The 12,638-nt window shown below is 48.9% G+C and overlaps 1 protein-coding gene across 1 annotated transcript in view; it reads right to left on the bottom strand.

Annotated features, from left to right (window-relative positions):
- The window catches only part of Tcerg1l (transcription elongation regulator 1 like), a 194,801-nt gene that overhangs the window by 57,968 nt on the left and 124,195 nt on the right, over positions 1 to 12,638 (bottom strand). The window contains exon 7 of the mRNA XM_059250417.1: positions 1,203 to 1,357. Coding sequence (XP_059106400.1) covers positions 1,203 to 1,357 — 155 coding nt within the window. The remainder of the gene's footprint in view (positions 1 to 1,202; positions 1,358 to 12,638) is intronic.

Below are 12,638 nucleotides of genomic sequence, written 5' to 3'. Positions count from 1 at the left end.
ATTTTCCCATCATCAGCTGGAAAAACCGTCTGGAGAATGTTCTGCTTGAATGAAATAGACATGCTATATTGTTGTTTCTCGTCCACTTAGGACTAAGTCCAGCTTCCTGAGAGTAACCACTTCCATCCCCTAAGGACTGTGAAGAGAGCTAAGAGGGGTTTAATATGCAGCCTTCTAAATGGCTCTGATTTAACAATCTGTGTAAGCTGGTGTCCTCTTGTTCAGCTCTAGATAATATGAAATAAAAATAAATCACAAGTCCTGTAGAACAGTTTCTAAGATTAAACAAAGCAACTTCCTTAAAAAAGTCAGGCTCCCATGCCTACCACTCTGGCTTACTAGAGTGTATAACCACTCTCAGAATAGAAGATATGGCCAGCCTGGTGTGGGCCTGTAATTCCATCCACTTGGACAACTGAGACTGAGAGACTGAAAGTTCAAAGCCTTTGGGGGTTACAGTGTGAGTTCAAGGACAGCCCAGGCAACTTAATGAGACCCTGTTTCCAAACAGTAAGTAAAAAAAGGCCAGCTCAGTCGTCAGAACACTCATCTAGCATGTGTAAGACATGTTTAGTTCCCAGCACACCGCTGGAATGATGCTTTGTTAATCTATATACTTAGAGAGTAAGGCTTCCCCATGTACCACTCATAAAATATGCATCTGCTTTCCTGAAAAGGAGCTTCTCAGGGGATGTTGGGTGCTCTCCAGCACTCTTGGTGAGATAGGACTCACAGGCTGGTCAGAAGCAGCCAGCTCCTCGCCTAGTAACCCCTTCTACAGGACAGAAGTCTCCTTGCCCCACCCTATATGTGGACTTGGATTAATATATAGCAATGACCTCCATAGTCCAGGGGTTAGAATGGTCCACAGGGTTGAAGGAAACAAACTCTCATTTGCCCACATCTTCTCTCCAGTGCAGATCAACCTGTGCACAAAATGAGTGTCCAAGGACAGCTAGTGGCCATTTGCACTGTCCCTGCACTAATGGCCTCATGGGATACAACGAGGAGCCCAGACCCACCATTTGAAAGGGTCAAGTTTTCAGTGGGGAAGTGCCACAAAAACTGAATTTGTAAGTTTGCAGTCCTTAACACGACTCCATTATAACCACTTCCCGGCATAACCGGGACCAGCAGTTCCTGCCCCTGCCCCAGACAGAGCGCAGCCCTTCCATAGTGCCACCGCATCCCCTGTTAATTACTTGCTGAGGCCTCCAGCTTGCGTTTGTGGGGTGGGTCCTCGATGATCCTCTTGAGGTCCCCACGGTTCTTCAGGTCCACTGGCTTCTCCCAGACTGACAGCTGCATGGTCGGGTTGAAGAAGAAAACCCGGTCATCACCCGTCCAGACCACACACCTGCGAAAGTTGAACACTTGCCTCAGTCACTTTCAGAGACACTTGGTGTAGAGCAGTGCCCACACCCCTCTCTCAGAATGCCCCTCGGGACTAAGCTCTACAGGTTGTGAAGACATTCTTGGAGGCATCAAAAATAATGATGGCAGAGCCCTTCCTTGGGGACACTTAGTGCTCCTTCTCACACTCTCTCATTTGGTTAACAGGTTTTATTTTCATCCCCTTTCACCAGCAAGGATCCCAGGTTCAGAGATGCCAAGAACCCTTCCAGGACCACAGAAAGCCATACCCTCCCCCAGCTCAGTACACTGCCTGACTCAGTTCAATGATATTTTATCTCAGACCTGGGCACCTGTGTCCTCAGCTCCAGGGGATTAGTTCACTGCCTTCCCCGTTCCGCCCTGCACATCCATCGAGAAGTACCATGTAGCCAAGATGACACATGGACCACTTGACCCAGCAACTGAGCCCTTTTTGCTGACCCTGCTCACTTTTACAAGGGCCTCATACTTTCATCTATGGACACCTAAAACTGAAGAAAGGAATCATGTATTGTCTTGAAACACCTTGAGAGAATGAGAAACCGAGATAGACACAGAAAAAGAGAGCCCTTCTACAAGGTTGGCCTTCAGTCCTATGGTATATCCCCTGTTCTCAGGAAACTACAAAGTAAGCCTGACCAAGGCCTGTTTCCTATCCAGACATCTCTTAAAACTTACCTTGGGCAAGGTACCCCTCCCTGGCCTCAGCTTCCCATAGTAGCCTCTGAGTGCCTCTAGTTCTTCCCCATGCTTCTCTGTGCTACAGGAAAGGACAGGCTATTCATATAAAAACTCTGTCCAAGAGAGGACTCCTGGTCACCTGGAGGGTACAGGGAGACACTGCCGGGCCTTCAACATCTTATTCACATATCACCCTAGAAGGCTAGATATAGGTATTTGCCTAGAAGGATCTGCTCCATGTTTAGGCCAGTTAGCTTTGTTCCATGAGCTGTGCTGAGGGCCCAGGGCTGGTTCCCATATGCTAACAATTGGCTGGATTAGGACCCTAATGACCTAAGGTGGCCCATTAGATATCTTGACCAGGCCAGGTTCCATAGTGGTGTAGACAGAATGACAGTCTTCAAAATATCCACAGTCAGATCCCAGAACCCACGAATAGGTTGCCTCACATGATAAAAGGACTTAGATGAAGATCTTGAGATGGGGAGATGTCCTGAGTCATAGATAGGCTCCAGATGCAAATAAATCTGAGACTTGGGTGCTGCAGAGTCTAGACTGGGCTGTTTCCATGATGTTCCAGTCCAGACTCTGCTTCTCTGAGGCATCTGTAGCCTGGATCCAGGATAGAGCAGTCTGGAGGGTGGCTCCTTGGTGATCCTTGTGTGGCTGTCCAGGAATACCTTTGTCCATAGCTCATTTCCCTCCAATAGGAAAGGTATCGAAGGGGCCACTTTGTCTGGCAATAGCTAGTGACTTGTGAACTCCACAACCATCAGAAGCTGGTCTTTGAAGATCACCCCTGGGGACCTTCAGGTTGGTGTCAGCAACCAAGTTATTAGCTATGTGTCCAGAAACTTTGGCTACTATGGCTTGGTCATGATACTTGGAAGAACCCTGACCTTGGCCTCTGGACCTGCTCTTGCCCTTCCAGGAAACACAGGAAGGCCTCACTTTACCATCATTGTCATTAGGAAAGGGCAGTAGAAGCTTTTTGTTGTTGTTGTTGTTGTTGTTATTTTTTTCTGAGTGTCACCCTTCTAGGGGAAATCAAAGCATAGAGAAGGAGCACTGTGCCCTGTCTGTACCCAAGGCCTTGCCCTCATACTGCTTAGCCCTGTGGCAGGCTCAATAAGCTAGGTTTTCTCACCTCCTCACAAAGGCTTGGAGGGAGGCTGTATGCTGCACAGTACAGAAGCTGGGGCATGAGAAGTCTTACTATGTACAAAGTGAAGTATAATTACACATACTGTAGGTCATACACAGTATGGCTCCTTAGTGGGCTCCGCAGACAGGGTGGCCAGCAGGGACATAAACTCCTAATGGAAGCCATAACCCTTCCTTCTGGATAGAGTTTCCTCTAGGGGCTGTGCAACTGGTCACGCATCAAGCTGCTTCTTAGTCCCTAGAAGGCCCCACAGGGCTGTGCTTTTGGGGGACTAGAGGACAGTAGTCCAGTTACTGTTGAGATCCAAGACAGAGAGGTGAGCGATGGAAGCAAGATTCAGCCTAGACCCTTTCCCAGATGTGACTGGACTTTAGGTAGCTTGCTGCAGCTGCAAAAGCAGGCTGAACTGAAGCTCCCAGAGGCTGGGGAGCCATTTGCATTCGTACTTGGATTATCTTTTCTTCCTGAAGCTTGACTGAACTTGGCCTCAGTGGGAAACGCTAGAAGTCTCGCTAGCTCTCTGCATTCTTGTCTGTTTCCTTAAGACTTGAACTGTTTGTTTTGTCTCCAGGAGAACAGGGTCTGTTCCTTTGGCTCTACCTCAGCAGAGAGCCAGAGGGGCACCATCCTCTCAGGAGGTCACTGTACCCCATGGTCCCATAGGCACTCAGGGCCTGGCATCAAACTTTAGCCTTGTGCTACTACCCCGAGCTGAACAACTGACTGAAGAGAGAGGACTCACTCTGGGCTGGAAAACAGCCTTGGAGATCTGCCTCCAGCGTGAGCTTGGCTTCTGTCTTTGCAACAGGTGGACCCATGGACCTACCACTGGGTCTTACCGTGGTCCCATTCTTCAAAGTATTCCCTTCTAGAAGAGAACCTGTCCCTCCAGCCTTCTGTCTAACTCATGGTTCTTACTCTTACCTATGTTGGTGCCAGGACTCTGATCATGGTGACCGCTGTGGCCCCTTCCTACAGATTGATCTTCTTGGGTGAGGATGCGCAGTGGGTGGGAATGCACAAGAGTCTGACTGCTCTGGTTCGGCTTTCTGAAGCCTTTCATCATCTGAAGATGGTTAAAAGGGGTCAATACATGGCCCAGGACACAGTTGGGCTCCACAGATAGCCCCTGTCCTCTGAACACTGGTTTCTTTCTTCTCCTTCCCTGGAGACCCCTCAGGTAACATGTAGCAGTTACATCTGTGTCCCATGCACTGTGTCTGTGGAGCCCCATGCAAGATGATCCCCACGCTGGGGGAGGGCTAAGCTTCCAGGGGAGTTTGGTGGCAGCAGCTGAGGTGGCAATGGTGGAGGTGGGTCCTTGTCTTCCCAATACCTTCTGCTTGGTTTTCAGGTCCAAGGCTCAGGCACTCCCAACAGGGCCTGCCATTGAGGTAATGATGAGAAACACTCACTGAGAAGTGACCAGCCAAATACCATCTGCTGGTCTGAGGAGGCACTGGCATGTTTAATTAATGACACAAATGTAGCGGTATTTGAATGAGATTTACTGGGAAACAGGATGTGGGGGAAGGGGCAGAGGACCCCAGAAGCGGAGGAAGTACAGTTGCAGGTCCATCCTCAAGAACAGAAATGCGGGAGGAGTGTGGAGACAGGGGAGAGGCACATGCAGCAGCCTCAGCTCATCCCAGTCCCCCACAGGGCTCTAGAGGCTCTCCTAATGTGGAACAGATAGGTCTCTGTAGGCGGTCTGTAGGAAACTCCTAGCTGTCCCGAAGGCTGAGGGTGACACACTGAGTTCAGGTAAGACTGTGGTCAGAAGAGGGGCTTGGGCATGAGAGAACTGGAGGGATGAGAAGCTGAAATCAGATGAGTGAAGACAATCCTCTGCCTCTGGGTTGAGAGGAGCAGGAATCCTGTCCCAGAGTGCTGAGGTTTAGTCATGACAGACTGTCAGCTGTGGACCCTGGACTGCCACATAGAGATTTCCCATCAACTGGAAACTTGGCTCAAAGCAAATCAATTGATCTGGAAAAGGTGGGCACCTGGACTTGGACAGGCAGCTTCTATGCTGGGTGTAGACAGGTATATCTAGGCAGGTGTATCTATGTAGGTGGTCCAAGAAGTTAGATGGTAGAGGGTTATGAGTTCATACCCTATTGAAGGCTCCTTAGACCTTAGGCTGAGAAATTAGAGAGCTACTGGGCACATGGTCTCCAGTGGAGAGGGTAAAGGGCAGGGCTCCGCAGGTTAGAGTGGCCTCCAGAGGGGACACCTGAATCTCACCACAGACCAGAATGAAGCAATGCAGGGTCCTGGACTCATTGCCTTCAACAGTTATGCTCCTTTCCCTGAAGTCAGGGATGCAAGGACCATTAGGGACATGCATCTCAAAGTCTTTCTGCTGGGAGGCCCAGGTCAGCATCTCTGGGTTCTCAGGTGTCTCCTCTCTACCTCCCAAGCTCTCTCATCCACTAAAGAAAGGGACTTCACATATCAAGATTTACACTTATTTGGCCAAATTACCCCAGGCCTCCTTTTCACAAAGATGAATCTTCGTTGCCCATTCTGAGTTCTCTGAGAGCCATACCAGTGCATCCCACCCAGAGAGGGACTGGCTCTCTGTGATGCCTCAAGGTGGAGGAAACATCGCTTGCTTCCTTCCCATCTCGCCACCACCAAACTTCTAAAGCCACGGAGGAATGGAGCTAATTAGAGACTTAATGGAGCATTAGCGTCTAGGGGGAGGAGTGACAATTAACACAGTACACATTTACATCCAGGCTGCAGAGAACCAGTTCCCGTGCCCGGGGGAAGCATGTGGAATTGAACTGCAGGGCCAGTGACAGGTAAATAGATGGGGCTCCCAGGAGGAAATCTGCCCATCCACTTGTTCCAGTTGGTTTCAACTAGACGGAGCTGGCTATGACATGCAAAATTAATTTTATGTTTCATTTTATGCCCATTTTAAGTACATGGATAGCTCCTCTTCTCCAATCATGCCGGATAATTCCTGGATGGCAGCCATATCCCTCTTCTCGAAAAATGTCTCTGGATCCCGGAGGATGTAATTAGCGCAATGGAGTTATTTAAGTCTGATACGGGATCCCTACACTGAGAAGCCCCTTGTGTAGAGATCTGGTGGTGGTGTTTTGTTCTAGAAAAGGGTTTTTTAGTAATAAAGTTGCCCTTTGAACGGCAAGTCCTGAGGTGTGGGAGAATCACAGCTGCTCGGCCCACTGAAGTGGGAAATCGAGTCTGGCCTGCTGCCTCCATGAACCCTGGACAAACATACTTGCGGCTTCTCGCTCTATGGACTATGCCCTCCATGCTCTGCCCATGACTTCTGGATGAAGCTTGGAGCTCACTGGATCTGGTTTGCCATCAATGGACAGTTCCCCTTTGCTGTTCTCCCTCTGGGGCTTCATCTCTACAGGGGACTGACCTGGACAGGGCTATGGGTCCTCTATGGCCCAGTTGCAGGTGAAGAAGAGGACCATGAGGCTTGTGGAGTCTAATCAAGGGGGTGAGAAGAACATGCTTTCCAACCCAACCACCTTGGCCATGCCTCCCTCCACCCCATTTATTTCAGAGTGAGTTCACAGGGAATAGGGACATTGTATCTGACACCCAGGATAGGGACAAAGAGCAGCTGATACATGACTGTCAGCAGCACTGTGCTTGAGAATGTTCATAGCTATAAAGCTGACTGTCACATCCCCCATATTAAAGGTTGGCCCAGCAGTGACACTTGCCGGAGGAATGTTTCTCAGGGATCTGGAGAGGTACAGTGTGGAATTGGGGCCTGGCCCCTGAAGGCAATGCCTCAGCACCTTTCAGGCGCTGCTTTCTCTGTGTCTTACTTTCTGAGGTGAGAGTAGGCAGGGGTGAGGAGAGAGGGTGTTGGAAGAGTTGACAAAGCCTTGTGTGCCGCTCACATGCCTTCTCACTATGGTACCCAGAGAGGCCACAGGAATGGCTCTTCAAGGTGTGCCAACCTGGGCTCCAACATTGCAACTCAGGGCTTGTCCTTGTTGCTTCTTGGCATGCCCTGGACATGTTGGAGCTAGCTATCTCTAGCTGTTTCTCAGATTTCCTCATTCTAGGAGTGGCCATCAGCAGTAGCAGACGAGCGGTTAGTTTTGGGACACTCTGTCTCCAGCCTTTCAGAGTGTGGTCACGGGTCCTCGCTCTTTACATATAGCCCAGGCTGTCTCCAAGTAACTAGGGAAGCCGTCAGGGGTCTGGGGCCGCCTAAAGGATCTATCTTGTGAGGGCATGAAACCACCCTCCTTTGCCTTTCTTTGACAGGGTCCCAGTTTTTCCACAAACTACAGGGGCTTTTTTAAACAAAACAAAACAAAACAAAACAAAAAACCAGCTACCCTGACCTTTGGCCTCCCTACTCAGTCTAAGATAATCAAAATCACAGTTGAGATGTCACAGTGGATCCTACCGGCCTAGCACTGTTTCAGGACTCTAGTCTACCTCATGGAGATTGATAAAACACCTGGAGCTGGGAGCTGTGCATTCCTCCTTCTACCCACCCAGGAGGACACCTCCAGAGGCCACTTAAGCCTGGGTCTAAGTGGTGGCTTCCTCCTGCCTCCTCCTCCATCTGCCATAACTAAGTACTTTGACATTTAATTCAGCATTCAGCTCCCCTCCCCAGCAGTAACAACTTACCTGTCCCTTCTCTGACATAATAAAAGGCTCAATTATGCAAAGGGGACAAAGTGACATTTGGTTTCCCTTCAGCAGTATGTACTCAAAGAAGAGTGATGCTTGCTCTCAGCTGAGCGAGCGTGATCACATGTCACATGAAGAATTGACACCGCACTGATGTAGCCCAGCCTGCTTCTCCCTTAATAACTGCGATTCCTAATCACCTCTCCCTCTCCAGTCAAACATCCGTATGTGTTGTGCCTGGGGAACTGCTCCTCTCTCTCTGAAGCAGTTCAGCCAACTTCCTCCAAGAACATGCTTTCAGGCAGATCCTTTTAAAGTCAAACAAACGCAATACTTCCTCACATGTCCAGAGATCCTATTTTTTTTAAAGCTGTATGCAATTAATTGGTAGTTATGATATTCTTCAAATGTCAAATGAAGTCAGAACAAAAGCCATGCTGTTAACATGAAACCAGGAACAAAGACTGTGCCTAGGATGGCTAACTCTGCTCTAAGAGACATGCTTGCAGTGGTTCTACCCAAATACATCTCTAACCCAACAAGGACTGCTCCACCACTGGCCTTTCAGTGGGACAAAAGGCACCAGCCTGGCAACACGTCATGCTCATTGGGCAAGGACTCGGAACTTCAGCTGTCTCTGATTCTTAAGACAAGAACTGAGTACGAGGGAATCCGCCTTGGCAAGGTGGTGCCTACAACAGCACCTCGTCCCTTGACACCTTAGTAGCCCTCTTCTTCTTCTTCCCACAAAGAACTTTGCTGATAAGTCGCTAACAAGACTTGAACCACATCAATCTGGACCTTCTTAGAAAAGTGAAGTGATGTGAAATGTTCAGTACACATGGTTTAAATTTCATGAAAATAGCTAATTATTTATAAACCCATAATCTCTAAAATGACTCTCAGATGCTAATGAATCATTGATGTTGACATTCATTGCCCTTTGAGCTAAAGCCTCATGGATTTTACACTTTGTGTGGCCATTACCTTTGAAATGTCCCCGTGTCATCAATAATTGCAAGAGAAGCATTTTAGCAATAAACAGAAGAAAGGTTCAGTTCCCTCAGCAACACCAGGGGTGTATGCTCAGCCTCCTCATGAGTGAGGCCTCACTTTGTGTGGAAGTGGATGCATGTACTTCACTCTTCAGCACCTTAAAACCTGTGTCTGGATTCCGGGTCCCTTCAAACCACCCAACAGCAATAAGCTCCGAGCCCTTCTGAAATGGAGAGTTGGCTGAAGATGTGATTCTGGAGCCAGGAAACATCTTTAATGGTTAAACTGGCACCCACCATGGTGAATGGGCAGAACTCTGGATCCACTCTTATCAGAGACTGGCTTTGTGTTTCTAGGGTTACACTAATGGGTCTGAGGAGACCATCTGTCTGGCCATCTCTTGGTAATTAGACTATAGGAGGGCATCCTACATGGTTATGAAGGCCTTGGGATGCTCTGGCTCACTTTTGGCTTACTTAGCTCTTCAGCATAGAGTAGCCCTGTGGGGTGGGCCCTCTCACACTTTTAAAGCCATTTCTTCAACCTGTCTGACATCTGCTGCGTATCATGTCACCTGACACCCCACCTGATGTTTGCAGTGACTGAAGAACCCTGGGGTCCTGTAGTCTGATCCCCAGAGGCTCCACTGCCCCATTCATACATGCAACTTCAACAGGGAATGTTGTGTCCTGACCCCAGGTGCAGGACTTTGTTTTTTTGTCCTGCTTTACTACCAGTCACAGAAATGTCTGGTTCTCAGAGCAGTGAGGGGACAGTGCCCTGGTGGACTAACAGAAAACCGTAGCCTGCCCACAGCCAATGAGCGTACCTCCAGGACATGCTGTCAGGGTGACTGTAACCTAAGCGTCCTGCTGCTGAGACAGAGATCCCAGAGTTCCCTGTGATGTGCATCCACATCCATGAAGCTGGTGATGGGATATCACCACCTCCCGCACTGCACTTATCTTGACCCTGCCCATCTCCACCAAGGAGCTTCTGCATTCCGACTTGAATGGAGTTGCTTGTTAGCAGTTAGTTCAAGGTGGCTACTCCTTTCCATGGAGAGGGTGCCGTTATACCACGACTGCAGATGATATATGTGAACAGAGATAGGTAAAGGGGATACATTGTGGCTCCTGCACCTCTGGGGATTCCCAGAGTACCTAGCTGACCAGGGACAACAGACACTGGTGAACCCCAAGAGTGTGATGTCAGCAATGACGTGAGATAACAGAGATGATGTCAAGGCTCTCCATAAGGAGTGACAGATGCACATAGCTCCACATGTGGAGGAACTCCGGTCCTGGGGAAGACAGCCCTGGCTCCCCAGGTGGAGAAATAACATCCCTGAGCAGACTGTTGTCAGCAAGAGTCTGGTCCCTAAGACTCCATACATGTGATGCCAGGATTAATGAGGCTGTCACTCCGGGTGCCCACAAAGTCCCTCTCAGCCACGCTAGCAGCAGAAGTGAGAACTGGGAGCTGTTATTCTCAATGGAGTATCCAGGTTCCTCTACTTCTCAGAGCAAGGAAGAATCCCCTCCTGGGTCAGGTGTGATCTTCCAACACAACATCCTTAGCTAAAAGGCCCCTTTATAAGGCAAGGTACTCCAGCTTAAGCAGAGCTGAAGTTAGGAACACACAAAGCAAAGGATGCAAGGAGATAGCACCACCCTCCTCACCCTCTGTAATACTGCACAGGTCCCAGTGGAGAAGCCTAATTCTGATTGGTCCACGGAATGGAGCCCCTCCATCCATGTACAGGTATTTAGGGATTTTTCCTAAAGTATGGTATCCTGTGCACTGCTCAGATGGACTCTGTTGCATAGTCCCCACTACAATCAGCTTGTCAATCAGAGAGGAGAGGGTCAGGAGCTGCCCTCCACCAGCCTAAGGCAGCAGGGCAGCAGGGACTTTGTGTGTCCAGTGGGGCCTCTGTGGCTCTGTCCCTCCTTTGAGGCCTGGACCCTCTCCAGCTGCAGCTCGGTCTCACAACCTTGCTCCTACTCACCCCAGCTAACCAGATGAAGGGTCTCCTCTCAACGGGCACCACACCCTTGTTCATCCCACCGTCTAGAAGAATCCTGAACTTGATGGTTCCACTCTCAGAAACCAACAATAGTCTCATGTGGTCCTTTTCCTGGGATAGAATGTTTTATTCCAATGGGGAAAACCCCCCACTCTATAATTCCCAGACACCTGCTGTAAGAAGAAGGGGTTCATTTATATCATGATCATGTGATAGTCAAGGGACTCCTGCTACCCAAGGCAAGAAGACTCACATTCTGACTTAATCCGGAGGCCCAAAATCCTCATGCAGGGAGTGGAAAAGTTACAACCTGTGAGCCTTGCTGACCATCAACCTGGCCCATTGCTCATTCTTCATTGCATCACTGTATCAGACGAAAGCAAGCCACAGGATTTGGTTAGAAGGTTCTAATATTCAAGGTCACATCTAGAGGTACAGTCTCCCAAGGGCAGCTCCATGGATGCCATGGCATGAGGTATGATCAATGGATGTTTCTACATGTAGTTTTTCCCTCTAGGTACTGGCACAGAACTGCTGAGGTTCCTGAGACCTAATGAGTAACAGGAGCATACTTTGCTCCTCTGACCACACCTGAGTTCTTGTTAGAATGTTCAGGATGTGGACTGTCTCCATAGATCAGGATATCCCACTGTGAGAGCTTGCAACTCCACCATAACCTCCCAGGGAAGTAGGATTGAGTTCAATCACTTGGCCAAAGACCTATTCGAATATGTCTCCATAGGGACACTGCCATTGAAATAGAACAGCAAGCTGGGCATCTTCTGGGCATGAAAATATGTTCAGTTGCCAGGTGCCCAAAAAAGGCATAGAAGCATTAGGCTCCGTCCCAACCCAGGGCCTTGTGCTTCTCTTCTATCTCACAGCTCCTGAGTCATATCCTTTATAATAAAACTGCAATCATAGCTAATCACAGTTAAGCACTTTCCTGAGTCCTGTGAGTCACTCTAGAGAATTATCACCAAAATTGAGGGGAGGCAGTGGGAGGCCCTGGATTTGTAGTCAGCTAGACAGAGTGTGGGTAACCTGCTGAGGCCACCTGCTGACTAGCATCTTTATGAAATAGTCTCCTGGGACTGAGCCTTTAGCCCAGAGATCTGATGTCACCTTGTAATCTAGTATCTGGAGTCAGAATTGAACAATAGACTCAGAGAGCCCTGTGGTCCATGGGCTTAGGGAAGCAGCACCCAGTCACTCCCAGGGATATCGCAGAAGGTGGTGAACAAGAGGTCACTAATGCTACAACACGGGGACTACCCTACCCAGGAAGAAAGGATACCCTTTCTCTTAAGTAGAATAGATAGCCAGCACACAGCTACAGGGTTCAATAAGCCCTGCACAGTAGATGTGAGGACCTGAGACAATGAGACTATTCCTGACACATGCCATTGCTCTTCTTAGAGAATGTTGTGCCCTGATGGCCCCATTGCAGCTCCCAGAGGGCATATTACCCTGATACCCCCCTGCAGCCCCCAAAGGGTACATTACCCCAATACCCCCATTGCTGTCCCTGGAGGGCACATTACCCTTATGCCATCATTGCTATTTCTCTTAGTTGGATTTAGCATTTCCTCCCAGCTGTATATTGTACTCCAATTGTCAGGTTTTAAAACTAATTTTTACTATAATAACCTTTTTATCCCAGTTCCAAATTACTCCATTAGAAAAGGGCACTTTTAAAAACCAAAGACTGTGGCTCCCTTG

The sequence above is a fragment of the Peromyscus eremicus genome, chromosome 1, assembly GCF_949786415.1.
Source record: "Peromyscus eremicus chromosome 1, PerEre_H2_v1, whole genome shotgun sequence".
Taxonomy (NCBI): Eukaryota; Metazoa; Chordata; class Mammalia; order Rodentia; family Cricetidae; genus Peromyscus; species Peromyscus eremicus.
The sequence above is the reverse complement of the archived record's forward strand: the minus strand, read 5'-3'. Positions and strand labels throughout refer to the sequence as shown.